This window comes from Malaclemys terrapin, chromosome 12, assembly GCF_027887155.1.
Source record: "Malaclemys terrapin pileata isolate rMalTer1 chromosome 12, rMalTer1.hap1, whole genome shotgun sequence".
Lineage (NCBI taxonomy): Eukaryota > Metazoa > Chordata > Testudines > Emydidae > Malaclemys > Malaclemys terrapin.
This window is the reverse complement of record NC_071516.1, coordinates 33,837,222-33,851,453: the sequence shown is the minus strand read 5'-3', so window position 1 is coordinate 33,851,453 and position 14,232 is coordinate 33,837,222. Positions and strand designations below refer to the sequence as shown.

The 14,232-nt window shown below is 53.5% G+C and overlaps 1 protein-coding gene across 1 annotated transcript in view; it reads left to right on the top strand.

The window, feature by feature from the left end:
* Nucleotides 1–1,592: 1,592 nt before the first annotated feature.
* LOC128847089 (von Willebrand factor A domain-containing protein 5A-like) overlaps nt 1,593–14,232 on the top strand; it is a 30,798-nt gene continuing 18,158 nt past the window's right edge. Inside the window, 8 exon segments of the mRNA XM_054046426.1 lie at nt 1,593–1,628; nt 2,893–2,952; nt 3,102–3,307; nt 4,576–4,605; nt 4,607–4,799; nt 8,821–8,993; nt 9,599–9,713; nt 13,660–13,832. Of these exon segments, the coding sequence (XP_053902401.1) occupies nt 2,913–2,952; nt 3,102–3,307; nt 4,576–4,605; nt 4,607–4,799; nt 8,821–8,993; nt 9,599–9,713; nt 13,660–13,832 (930 nt within the window). The 5' untranslated portion in view covers nt 1,593–1,628; nt 2,893–2,912.

The following is a 14,232-nucleotide window of genomic DNA, read 5'->3' as shown; positions in this document are numbered from 1 at the left end:
TTATTTCCCTTCATATTTTCAGTGTTGTCACTTGTTTGTTTGTGGTTTTGTTTTGCTGTTTGTGTTAGAATCATAGAATATCAGGGTTGGAAGGGACCTCAGGAGGTCTCTAGTCCAACCCCCAGCTCAAAGCAGGACCAATCCCCAACTAAATCATCCCAGCCAGGACTTTGTCAAGCCTGACCGTAAAAACCTCTAAGGAAGGAGATTCCACCATCTCCCTAGGTAACCCATTCCAGTGCTTCACCACCCTCCTAGTGAAAAAGTTTTTCCTAATATCCAACCTAAACCTCCCCCACTGCAACTTGAGACCATTGCTCCTTCTTCTGTCATCTGCTACCACTGAGATCTAGATCCATCCAGTCTAGATCCATCCTCTTTGGAACCCCCTTTCAGGTACTTGAAAGCAGCTATCAAATCTCCCCTCATTCTTCTCTTCTGCAGACTAAACAATCCCAGTTCCCTCAGCCTCTCCTCATAAGTCACAAGCTCCAGACCCCTAATCATTTTTGTTGCCCTCCACTGGACTCTTTCCAATTTTTCCACATCCTTCTTGTAGTGTGAGGCCCAAAACTGGACACCGTACTCCACATGAGGCCTCACCAATGTCGAATAGAGGGGAATGATCACATCCCTCGATCTGCTGGCAATGCCCCTACTTATACAGCCCAAAATGCCATTAGCCTTCTTGGCAACAAGAGCACACTGTTGACTGATATCCAGCTTCTCGTCCACTGTAACCCCTAGGTCCTTTTCTGCAGAACTGCTGCCTAGCTGCCGGTCCCTAGTCTGTAGCAGTGCATGAGATTCTTCCGTCCTAAGTGCAGGACTCAGCATTTGTCCTTGTTGAACCTCATCAGATTTCTTTTGGCCCAATCCTCTAATTTGTCTAGATCCCTCTGTATCCTATCCCTACCCTCCAGCGTATCTACCACTTCTCCCAGTTTAGTGTCATCTGCAAACTTGCTGAGAGTGCAATCCACACCATCCTCCAGATCATTAATGAAGATATTGAACAAAACTGGCCCCAGGACCAACCCTTGGGGCACTCCGCTTGATACTGGCTGCCAACTAGACATCAAGCCATTGATCACTACTCACTGAGCCCGACAATCAAGCCAGCTTTCTATCCACCTTATAGTCCATTCATCCAGTCCATACTTCTTAAACTTGCTAGCAAGAATACTGTGGGAGACCGTATCAAAAGCTTTGCTAAAGTCAAGGAATAACACATCCACTGCTTTCCCCTCATCCACAGAGCCAGTTATCTCCTCATAGAAGGCAATTAGGTTAGTTAGGCATGACTTGCCCTTGGTGAATCCATGCTGACTGTTCCTGATCACTTTCCTCTCCTCTAAGTGCTTCAGAATTGATTCCTTGAGGACCTGCTCCATGATTTTTCTAGGGACTGAGGTGAGGCTGACTGGCCTGTAGTTCCCCAGATCCTCCTCCTTCCCTTTTTTTAAAGATGGGCACTACATTAGCCTTTTTCCAGTCATCGGGGACCTCCACCGATTGCCATGCAGATGATTGCAGACGCTCCCTGGCTGGCCTGGGTGGGGCTAGCCTGGCAAAGTGACTTTCGGTTTTGCTTTTCCAGCCTCTGCTCTAGGCCCGGGCTAGTGAAGGTAACGGGGCCCCTGGGATCCCCACAGTCCCCTCCCCTGGGGTTCAGGGCCCCCAGTTGGGGAGAGAACCCAGGAGTCCTGGCTCCCAGCCCCCCCCCCCCCCAACGGGATAGGATCCAGGAGTCCTGCCCCCCCGCCCAAGCTGGGGATATAAGTCTGTGTGCGCTGCCCCCTGTAACAGGGGGGTGGGCATGTGTCTCCCACCCCCAGCACTGCGCAGGGTGGATGTACAGCGCAGGGGGGATTGGAGTCACGGCCCAGCCCTGCCCAGCCCCGCCCATGGAGAGCCCCCCCCCCCCCCCCCACTGGCCCCGGGAGTCGCGGGGACTCGTCCTCAGCAGAGCGGGGTCTATGACCCGGGACGGGCAGGTCCGGCACTGCCCAGCTGGGGGTGGCACAGCTCTGGGAGCGGGACCCAGGACGGGGGAGTTCGGATCGGAGCCAGAGCAGGAAATTCAGCACCTTCCTGGGTCAGAGCCGCCCCTGACTTCTGTCCATCCTCACCCCCCACACACCTGTCCAACCCCCCCTTGCGTCCGTTTGTCCATCCTCACCCCCCCACACCTGTCCAACCCCCCCTTCCATCCGTCTGTCCATCCTCACCCCCCCCATGCCTGTCCAGCTCCCTCTTCTGTCTGTGCATCCCCAACCACACATCTCCCCTCCTTCCGTCTGTCCATCCATCCCCCCTACATTTCCATCTCTCAGCCATACCCCAGTCCCTGCTGGGGGCTGGGGCCATGTGGGGGGGTCGGTAGTCCCTGATTGTGTTTGTCTGGCCCGGCTGAGAGCCCTGATGACGGGGTGTATCCATCCCACTTTGGGCAAGCGGGGGCGTTCCCCCCCCCCAGCAGACGCCCAGGGACCCGTGATGCTCCCCTACATTTCTCCACCCCTCCCCCAGCCATTCCCTCCATCCAAACGTCCATCCCCACCCCTCTCCTGTCCGTCTGTCCATCCATCCCCATTACCCCCACACTCCCACATTTCTCCATCCAGCTCCCAGCTGTGCCCCGGTCCCTGCCTGCCCCTACTTGCTGGGGGCTGGCCCCGTGTGCAGGGAGGGGGAACCCGGTGGGGCCGAGAGGAGACGTCACTCTGATCTCTGAGCTAGGCCCATGAGCCTGCGGGACTCCCTGCCACAGGACTTGGCTGAGCAGGGGGGTGGGACTGGGGTCTCAGAGCTGTTGCTGGGGGACACACCCTGTGCCCATCAGTTTCCATGGGAACCCTGTATCTCACCGCACACCCTTGCCACGCACAGATCTCCGATCCCGGACCAAGATGACAATCTGCGGCCTCCTGAACAGTTCCAACAAGCCGGGTGAGTCAGGGCAGGGAGGGTCCCATGACCGATGCCCCCCCCCGGAGCCCATGGGGGGGGGTGTTGTGGGGGGCCTATGGCTGACATCCCCCTTTCCTGGCTCCCGTGGGGGTCAGATGGACCCGTGGCTGATCTCCCTCTCCCCCCAGTGCCCCTGCGCAGCGGCTCGGTGACGGTGCTGATCCGAGGCTTCGTGGCAGACGTGGGCTGTGAGCTGCTCTACAGGAACGAGGAGCCGGGGCCAGTGGAGGCCGTGTTCGTGTTCCCCGTGGGCGCTGAGGCGGCCGTCTATGCCTTCCAGGCCTGCCTCGGGGGCACCTGCATCCAGGCCCAGCTGCTCCGTGAGAAGAAACAGGTACCGGGGGGGAGAGACGGTACCAGGGGAGCAGGGTATGGGTACACACTGGCTTGGGAGCAGGGCAGGGGGATCTTGGGGTGACCCCATCTCTCCCGGCAGGTGCAAGAGCTGTACAGGGACACACTAGCCGGGGAGCAGGGCAGGGGGATGTTGGGGGAAGGGGAATCTCGGGGTGACCTGGTCTCTCCCGGCACACACAGGAGCTGTATGGGAATACGCTGGCAGGGTGATCTTGTGGGATAAGGAGATCTCGGGCTGACCCTGTCTCTCCGTAGGGTGCAGGAGCTGTTACTTCTGGGGGAATTAGGCACCAATAAAATTAAAAGTCTGTGTTTTTTTGGTCAAAATAACAGTGTAATCACGCCAGTTTCCATTATTTTGGTAATTTATTTCAAAATAATGTCAGCAAGTACGTCTGTAACAACACAGACCAAAAAAAAGATTCTGGTAATTTTTTTCCACGAATAGATTCCTTTCTAGGCCTATTCATACAGAACTTTGTGTAAGAATTCATTTAAACTACAATATAGAACCGGATTTCCTGCCCCCCCTCAGAAGCAGCACAAAGGCTTGGGGGAGTCAGGGGTAATGGAGGAGCTGAGGGAAAGGGAAGGAGTCTGGAGTGAACCTCGAGGATTGTTGTGTGTGGGTGGGAGAAGTATGGAACAGGTTTTTTGTGGGGGAGGGATTGTTAGGGAGTTGGGGAGCCTCCTCCATGCAGACCCTGGCTCACCCCAAGCCTCTCCCATTCAGTCAAGCACATCTGCCCCTGTCTCCACACCCCCCATCGGTCTCTGCAGCCTCCTCCCCAATCCCTGTGTGTCCCTGCATCCCCCTTCCCCTGCTCCTGTGTGGCCGTGCAGCCCCCGTCCCATTCAGTCTTGGCTCAATGGTGTCACCCCACTAGCTCCTGAGCCCACAGCCCAGTCTCTCCCCCCCACAAGCCCTTCTGAACCCCACTCTGTGACACACACACACACCCCGCAGCCCCATGTGCCCCACTCTGTCCTAACCTGGCTCCGCAGGCAGGATGCTGTGAAGAACTCCTGGCCTCTGGAGGGTGAAAGGAACTGCAGCACTTCTTGGGCAGAATGTATTTTCTGCGGGGTGGGGGGGGCGGATTCTGCACCAGACGTGAATTCTGTGCATATGCAGTAGTGCAGAATTCCCCCAGAAGTAACCTGTATGAGGATGTGCTGGCCGGGGGCCAGGGCAGTGGGATCTCGGGCCAGGGGGATCTCGGGATGACCCTGTCTCTCCGGCAGGCACAAGAGCTGAACGGGGATGCGCTGGCCGGGGGGGCAGAGCTCGTTCTTGCTGCAGCAGGAGGGGGCCGGGGGCGACGTTTTCAGCTGCTCCCTGGGTAACCTGCCCCCTGGGGAGGAGGTGGCGCTGACCCTGCGCTACATCTGCGAGCTGCCGCTGGAGCCCGATGGAGCCGCCCGCTACATGCTGCCAGCCGTGCTGCGTCCCCGCTACACGCCCCATGGTGAGATCCACAGATCCCCCTGTTCCCGCCCACGTGCCACATGGTGAGACCCACAGATCCCCCTGTTCCCGCCCACGCGCCACATGGTGAGACCCACAGATCCCCCTGCCACTTTAGCCTGCCTGGTCGTCCCCCAAACCCCCACTGCGCACCCTACAGTGAGTGACCCACAGCCTGTAACCCCACAAGGTCCCATAGCCCTGCTACATACCCCACAGGGAAAGACCCACATGGACCCTCATAGAGTCATAGGCCACTACTATGTGCCCCATTGTAAGCACCTCCCCGAGCCCGCCCCCCCGGGCCCTCTCCTGATATCCCAGCATCCCCCCATGCCCCTCAATAGCCCATTCCCCCCATAGAATCATAGGACTGGAAGGGACCTTGAGAGGTCATCTAGTCCAGTCCCCTGCACTCGTGGCAGGATTAATTATCTAGACCATTCCTGACAGGTGTTTGTCTAACCTGCTCTTAGAAATCGCCAATGATGGAGATTCCACAAGCTCCCCAGGCGATTTATTCCAGTGCTTAACCACCCGGATAGGAAGTTTTTCCTAATGTTCAACCTAAATCGCCCTTGCTGCAATTTAAGCCCATTGCTTCTTGTCCTACCCTCAGAGGTTAAGAAAAACAATTTTTCTTCCTCCTCCTCCTTGTAACAACCTTTTCCATACTTGAAAACTGTTATCATGTCCCCTCTCACTCTTCTCTTCTCCAGACTAAACAAACCCAATGTTTTCAGTCTTCCCTCATGGGTCATGTGTTCTAGAACTTTAATCATTTTTGTTGCTCTTCTCAGGACTCTCTCCAATTTGTCCACATCCTTCCTGAAATGTGGCACCCAGAACTGGACACAATACTTCAGTTGAGGCCTAATCAGAGTAGAGAGGAAGAATTACTTCTCGTGTCTTGCTTACAACACTCCTGCTAATATAGCCCAGAATGATGTTCACTTTTTTTTGCAACAGTGTTACATTGTTGACTCATATTTACCTTGTGATCCACTATGACTCCCAGATCCCTTTCCACAGTACTTCTTCCTGGGCAGTCATTTGCCATTTCGTATGTGTGCAACTGATTGTTCCTTCCTAAGTGGAGTACTTTGCATTTGTCCTTCACACCATTTCTCCAGTTTGTCCAGATCATTTTGAATTTTAATCCTATCCTCCAAAGTACTTGCAACCCCTCCCGGCTTGGTGTCTTCCACAAACTTTATATGCCATTATCTAAATCATTAATGAAGATATTGAACAGAACCGGACCCAGAACTGATCCCTGCAGGACCCCACTCGTTATGCCCTTCCAGCATGACTGTGAACCACTGATAACTACTCTCTGGGAACGGTTTTCCAACCAGTTTTGCACTCACCTTATATTAGCTCCATCTAGATTGCGTGTCCCTAGTTTCTTTAAGAGAAGGTCATGGGAGACAGTATCAAAAGAAGAACAGGAGTACTTGTGGCACCTTAGAGCTTTACTAAAGTCAAGACATACCACTATTGCTTCCCCCGATCCACAAGGCTTGTTACCCAGTCAAAGAAAGCTATCCGGTTGGTTTGACAGGATTGGTTTTTGACAAATCCATGGTGACTGTTACTTATCACCTTATTATCTTCTAGGTGTTTGTAAATTGATTGCTTAATTATTTACTCCATTATCTTTCCAGATAACAGACGTTAAACTGACTGGTCTGTAATTTCCTGGGTTGTTTTTGTTTCCCTTTTTATAGATAGGCACTAGATTTGCCCTTTTCATCTCTCCCATCTTCCATGACTTTGCAAAGATAATTGCTAATGGCTCAGGTATCTCCTCAGTCAGCTCCTGGAGTATTCTAGGATGCATTTCATCAGGCCCTGGTGACTTGAAGACATTTAATTTGTCTAAGTAATTTTTAATTTGTTCTTTCCCTATTTTAGCCTCTTCTGATCCTACCTCATTTTCTCTGGTATTCACTATGTTAGACGTCCAATCACCACCAACCTTCTTGGTGAAAACCGAAACAAATAAGTCATTAAGAACCTCTGCCATTTCCACATTTTCTGTTATTCTTTTGCCCCCCTCACTGAGTAATGGGCCTACCTTGTCCTTCATCTTCCTCTTGTTTCTAATGTATTTGTAGAATGTTTTCTTGTTACCCTTTATGTCTCTGGCTGGTTTGATCTCATTTTGTGCCTTGGCCTTTCTAATTTTGTCCCTACAGTCTTCTGTTATTTGTTTATATTCATCCTTTGTAATTATACCTAGTTTCCACTTTTTGTAGGACTCTTTTGATTTTTAGATCACTGAAAATCTCCTGGTTACGCCAGGGTGGTCTCTTGCCATACTTCCCATCTTTCCTACGCAGTGAGATAGTTTCCTCTTGTGCCCTTAATACTGTCTCCTTGAAAAACTGCCAACAGTCTCCATTTGTTTTTCCCTTTAGACTCACTTCCCATGGGACCTTACACCTGCCAACTCCCTGAGTTTGCTAAAGTCTGCCTTCTTGAAATCCATTATCTTTATTTTGCTGTTCTCCCTCCTACCATGCCTTAGAATCATGAACTCTACCATTTCATGATCACTTTCACCCAAGCTGCCTTCCACTTTCAGATTCTCAACCAGTTCCTCCCTCTTTTTCAAAATCAAATCTAGAACAGCCTCTCCCCTGGTAGCTTTCTCCACCTTCTGAAATAAAAAATTGTCTCCAATACATTCCAAGAACTTGTTGGATAATCTGTGCCCTGCTGTGTTATTTTCTCACAGATGTCTGAGTAGTTGAAGTCCCCCATCACCACCCAGTCCTGTGTTTTGGATGATTTTGTTAGCTGTTTAAAAAAAGCCTCATCCACCACTTCTTCCTGGTTCGGTGATCTGTAGTAGACCCCTACCCTGACATCACCCTTGTTTTTTACCCCTTTTATCCTTACCCAGAGACTTTCGACAAGTCTGTCTCCTATTTCCATCTAAATCTCAGTCCAAGCATACACATTTTTAATATATAAGGCAACACCTCCTCCCATTTTTCTCTGCCTGTCCTTCCTGAGCAAGCTGTATCCTCCTATACCAATATTCCAGTCATGTGTATTATCCCACCAAGTCTCTGTGATGCAAACTATGTCATAGTCGTGTTTATTTACTAGCATTACAAGTTCTTCCTGCTTATTCCTGTTGTGGAAAAATTGACCACATGATTGATTTTGGATCAGATTAGCCTGAGGCTCCTTTATTGATCAATCAAACATGCGTGAATGGGGGAGTCAGCCAAGGCAGACGAACCGCCCCTCCCCCCCCCGATAGATAAAATACGAGAGCTTATATAGGATAAAACCACAAAAATTACATATACTTCCTTAAAATTTTACATCCATATAAGGAATAAAGCAAAGCAAGCTTTTCCTGTTTTCCTTCGTTTTGCCCTTTGCGGTTTCTTGCTCTGTCACCTGGCAGCTATTAATCACAAGCTGTTACAAATGGTTAATTTTGCTTCTATAGTTTCTACAGTTAGTTCTGCTTTTATAATTTCTTTCTACCCTTCTTTTTTTCTACCTTCCCCCCCTTTTTCTACCTTCAGGCCATACATACAGTTTGCTTAACCAACGTTTATGCCTCAAACCATTTTTCCTCCACATTCCCCATACTTCTCGCCTTAGTATACAGACATCTAAGATACTGATTTACCCCCCCCCCCAGTTCTGTCTTGTCTCTCCTTTGTCCCTCCTATAACATGCTCCCTGCAAATTCCAAACCTTCTCCCAGGTCTCCATGTTGTTGACTTACCTGTGGGCTTTGGTCACCTGCCCCCTTCAAACCTAGTTTAAAGCCCTCCTCACTAGGTTAGCCAGTCTGTAGCCAAATATGCTCTTCCCCTTCCTCGCTAGATGGGCCCCATCTCTGCTTAGCAGTCCTTCTTCCTGGAACAGCATCTCGTGATCAAGGAAGCTAAAGCCCTCCTGGCGACACCATCTTCACAGCCAGGCATTAGCCTCCAGGATGCATCTATCTCTGCCTGGGCCCCATGCTCACTCCGTCTCTCTCTCTGCAGGGTGGGATGGGGAGGACGTCACCCAGGGGGTCCCGCGAGTCCCCCAGGGGGAGCTGCCCTATACCCTGAGCCTGAGCGCCACGCTGCAGTCGCCCCACAGCAACGACCGCGTGCTCTCCAACTGCTCCCTCACCCCCCTGAGCTACATGGCTGGGAACCGGACCACCGCCCAGGTAAGGGCTCACCCGGACACCTGGGTCTCGGCTATCCCCACTGGAAGGGGCAGTGGGGGGGCAGCTCTGAGCAGGGGTGTGATGGGGGCTCTGGGCTGAGGGTTGGGTGCCAGGGGACTGGGCGTGGGTCCTGAGTGGGCATATACAGGGGTGGGAGCTCCGGCATGGGGCGGGTGGCAGGGAAGAGGTTTGAGCAACACCAACAGATCCAGGGAATTGCCCGTGTTCTCTGGGGAAAGTCTCAAGGGGCTGAGACCAGCCCGTGGGGGTGAAATCCTGGACATTCGAGGGGTCCTGGTTCCCTTTGCTTTCTGGGAGTTTCCATCTCCTTGATTTTGAATGGAAGAAAATGGGGGGGCTGGGAAAATATCACCCCTAAATTGGAAAGATTTAGCTAAACAAAGTCAGAATTTTCCCACTGTTTTCTGCAAAAAGAGCCAAGTCCCCGTGTTGCCTTTGGAGTGTTTTTCCCTGTCTCCCTCCCTCCTAACCCGGAGTTGCTCCCTCCCCCGGCTGCATGATGGGCACTGAGCTGGGCGCGAGAGCCAGCGGGACCCTGCTCTCCAGGAGCCATGGGGAAGTGACTGTGTCTGTCACCCCACCAGGTGTCTCTGGCTGAGGCCCCCCCATGGGACCGAGACGTGGAGCTGCTGGTGTATTACGCGGAGCCGCACAAACCCAGCGCGGTGCTGGAGGTTGGGTTGCCCGGAGCAGAACCAGGTGGGGGGGGTCCTGCACCCTGCTGCCCCTGGCCGGGGGGTCCGTGGGCTGGGGATGTGGGGGAGGGGTGTTCTGGGCGGTGACTTGAGTTCGGGGGGCCCGGGGCAATGAGAGGGATGGTAGGGGAATGGGGGGATATAGTGCAGGGGTGGGCAAACTATGGCCCACGGGCCGGATCCGGCCCCTCAGGGCTTTGGCTACAGCACCACCGGCACCATGTCCCTGTGGTCCCCGGGCGGGGGGTCACAGGACTCCATGCGTTGCTCCCTGCCTGCATCACGCACCCCAACCCCCTGCCCTGAGCCCCCTGCCACACCCTGAACCCCTCCTGCACCCCAACCCCTGCCCTGAGCCCTCTGCGCACCCCAACTCCCTGCCCTAAGCCCCCTGCCTGCACCCTGCACCCCTCCTGCACCCCAAACCCCTTCCCTGAACCCCCTTGTACATCCCGCACCCCTCCTGCACCCCAACCCCCTGCCCTGAGCCCCCTGCCACACCCTGAACCCCTTCTGCACCCCAACTCCTGCCCTGAGCCCTCTGCACACCCCAACTCCCTGCCCTAAGTCCCCTGCCTGCACCCGTCCTGCACCCCAACCCCTTCCCTGAACTCCCTCGTATGCCCCGCACCCCTCCTGCACCCCAACCCCCTTCCCTGAGCCCCCTCATAAACCCCGCACCCCTCCTCTGCCCCAATCCCTTGCCCTGAACCCCTTACTGTACACCGCACCCCGTCATGCACCCCAACCCCCTGCTCCGGCCCTGCATACAATTTCCCCACCCAGATGTGGCCCTCGGCCCAAAAGGTTTGCCCACCCCTGATATAGTGTATTAAGATTTTCAGAAAGCCTTTGACAAGACCCCTCACCAAAGGCTCTTAAGCAAGGTAAGTTGTCATGGTATAAGAGGGAAGGTCCTCTCAAGGATTGGTAACTGGTTAAAAGATAGGAAATAAAGGGTAGGAATAAATGGTCAGTTTTCAGAATGGAGAGGGGTAAATAGTGCTGTCCCCCAGGGGTCTGTACTGGGACCAGGGCTGTTCAACATATTCATAAATGATCTGGAAAAAGGGGTAAACAGTGAGGTGGCAAAATTTGCAGAAAATACAAAACTACTCAAGATAGCTAAGCCCAAAGCAGTCTGTGAAGAGTTACAAAGGGACCTCACAAAACTGAGTGACTGGGCAACAAAGTGGCAGATGAAATTCAATGTTGATAAGTGCATAGTGATGCACGCTGGTAAACGTAATCCCAACTATACGTACAAAATGACGAGGTCTAAATTAGTTTTTACCACTCAAGAAAGATCTTGGTCATTGTGGATAGTTCTCTGAAAACGTGACTCCTGCGGCATTCTGCACCGAAACATTAAAAATTCCACGCACCGTGTTTTAAATTTCTGCAAATGTTATTTGTCAAATCAATATGGCGGCTCCAGCATGGCATTGGGGAGCACGGGCCACTGGCTGCACAGAGGTGGGAGATCACTGTGCACCTCCCCCCGGGACACGGACTCAGCGGTGAGGCTGCACCCAACCCTGACACAGCACAAGGACTGGGCCTGCCCCAGAAACACCCCAGGGCCCTGCCCCTCTGTGCCAGGTGCACCAGGGGTGGGGCGGGCAGGCTCAGGAAGGCAGGATCCAAGTGTGGAGGGGCTTAGTGTGGGGGGATTCAGGTGTGGGTTGAGAGGGTTCTGTGTGGGGCAGTCTGGGTGCGAGCGGCTCAGTGGGGGATCTACAGGCAGTGGGGGGTCTGGATGCACAGGAGCATGTTGGGAGGTTCTGGGTGTAAAGGTAATGGGACTCTGCAGGGGGTTAGGGTGAAGGTGGTTGAGGCTCAGCAGGGTGGGCTCTGGGTGTGGGGGGCTCAGTGGGGTGGGGATCCAGGTGCAGCTGGTTGGGGCTCAGTGGGGTGGGGATCCGAGTGCAGGTGGCTCGTTGGGATGGTCCAGGTGCAGCGGGAGTGGGGCTCATCAGGGTAGGTTCTGAGTGCGGGGGGGTGAGGCTCTGCAGGAGGGTCTGAGTATGAGGGTGTCTGGATGCATGGGGGTTGGACGGATGGGGGAGCAGCTGCCTGTACAGGGATCCCTCCCCCTTCAGCTGAGGATTGATGGGTGCAGGAAGTGGGTGGGGGGAGTTTGCAGAGCTTCCTGCAGCTGGGGGAGAAATCTGGGGATGGATCTGACCCAGCCCCAATTTCCATGCAGGGGAAGAGGAAGTCCCATCCTCCCCAGCCCAGCTGGGACTAGCAGCTGACCCCAGCACAGGGTAGGAGCCAATAGCTGGGTCTTTCCCAGTCCCGCCCCCTGCCCCACAGTGATATACATCTCTGCCGGCTGCCCGGGGCACCTGAAACATACGGCTGGGGAGGGTCACATGACTGCTCTTGTGGCTTCCCTTTGCTTCCCCATCAGAAAGTCATTCTTTTGCAGGGAAGCAAAGAAATTGGCACTGGACATAAATTCTGCGCATGTTCAGTGGTGCCGAATTCCCCCAGGAGTAAAACATCCACTGAAAGTGCAGCAGCAATCCAAAAAGCAAACAGAATATTAAGAATCATTAGGAAAGGGATAGATAATAAGACAGGAAATATTGTATCATCTCTAGATCAGCAGTTCTCAAACTTTAGCAACCCAAGGACCCCCATTTTGATTTAAAAATTTTCAGGGACCCGCCCCTGCCCTGCCCCTTCCTGGCCAATGGGAGCTGCGGAGCCAGCACTCAGGCGGGGACAGTGAGTGGAACCTCACTGGCCACCCAGGCGCCTAGGGGCCACAGGGAGCTGGCAGCTGCTTCCAGGCGGAGGAGTTGAGGGAGGGGGAAGAGTTGGTCAGTGGGACCCGCAGACACCATGGAGATCCCTCGCAGACCCCCAGGGGTCTGCGGATTCCAATTTGAGAAACGCTGCTCTAGATGAATCCATGGTACGCCTTCATAGGCAATGGATTGAAAACAAACAAAAGGAAGTATTTCTTCATACAACTAAGGGGGGATATGATAGAGGTCTATAAAATCATGACTGGTGTGGAGAAAGTAAATAAGGAAGTGTTATTTACTCCTCATAACACAAGAACCAGAGGTCACCAAATGAAACTCATAGGCAGCAGATTTAAAAAAAGCAAAAGGAAGTATTTCTTCACACAATGCACAGTCAAACTGTTGAACTTCTTGCCAGAGGATGTTGAGAAGGCCAAGATTGTAATAGGGTTCAAAAAAGAGCTAGATAAGTTCATGGATGATAGGTCCATCAACAGGTATTAGCCAGGATGGGCAGGGATGGTGTTTGCCAGAAGTGTTTGCTCTGTTTGCCAGAAGCTGGGAACGGGCAATGGGATGGATCACTTGATAATTACCTGTTCTGTTCATTCCCTCTGAAACACCCGGCATTGGCCACTGTTGGCAGACAGGATACTTGGCTAGATGGACCTTTGGTTTGACCCAGTCTAGCCATTCTCATGATTATGGGCGGGTGTTGAAGGAGCTGGGGATGAGGTGTGTGTGGAGCTGGGGCGGGGGGGACCAGAAGAAGCTGGGAACCAGAGTGGGGGGGGGCTCGGCGGAGCAGGGAGTGGGAGGGTGGGGTGCCTGGGAGCAGGTAGACACTTGGGTGTATTTCAGGTTTGGGGATACGGGACAGAACAGGGGATGGAAGGGCAGGCGCTGACGGGCTGGTAATTGGGAGCAGTGTGGGATCTAGGGGAAAGAGGTGTGAGGGGAGGGACAGAGGGGTGGGGCTCTGGGGCAGTCGGGGGATGGTGGGGGATCTAGGGAGAGGGTGATATGGGGGAGGGACAGAGGGGTCAGGCTTTGGGGCAGTCGGGCACTGGGGGCGGTGGGGGATCTATGGGGAGGGACATGGGTCGGGCTCTGAGGCCTGGGGGCTCTTGCAGACTCACAGGGCTCGACCCCATGCCGGCCCCATTTGGGGCTGGCCCCATCTCCCCACAGGCTCCCTGATGGGTGACCCAGCCGTGATGGTGACCCTGCTGCCCAACCTGCCTGAGGCGGTGCCAGGCCAGAGCTCGGCCGGAGAGTTCATCTTCCTGCTGGACCGCTCCGGCAGCATGGGGCGCCCCATGGACGGCCGAGACGGCTCCCGCCAGCGCATCGACAGCGCCAAGGTACGGCCAGGTGCTATGCAGACAAAACTACACAGCATTGTTTCAGGGGGCAAGACAAAGATGCCACATTTATTATGATAACACAATTTGATTTATGACCAATAATTAATACCTAATACCTATACACACACACAGATCCACACACATCCATTAGATGTTCTGCAGCTGCTGTATAGTTACCAGTCCTGAACATAGCTCGAGTCTGTGGCTTGAGTTTGCAGCTTGGGTTCGTAGCTTGTGGCAGCTAACTGGCCAGGAAAGCCGGGCACAAGGAAGGGCTGGGTCTCTGTTGGGCATGCACCGATGCCCTTCCATGTTGGCAGCAGAATGTTACCCTCCAAAGTCTTCCATCTCACCCATCCTTTTTGTAGGCTTTAGTTTGAGTCCAGAGTCTATAGGT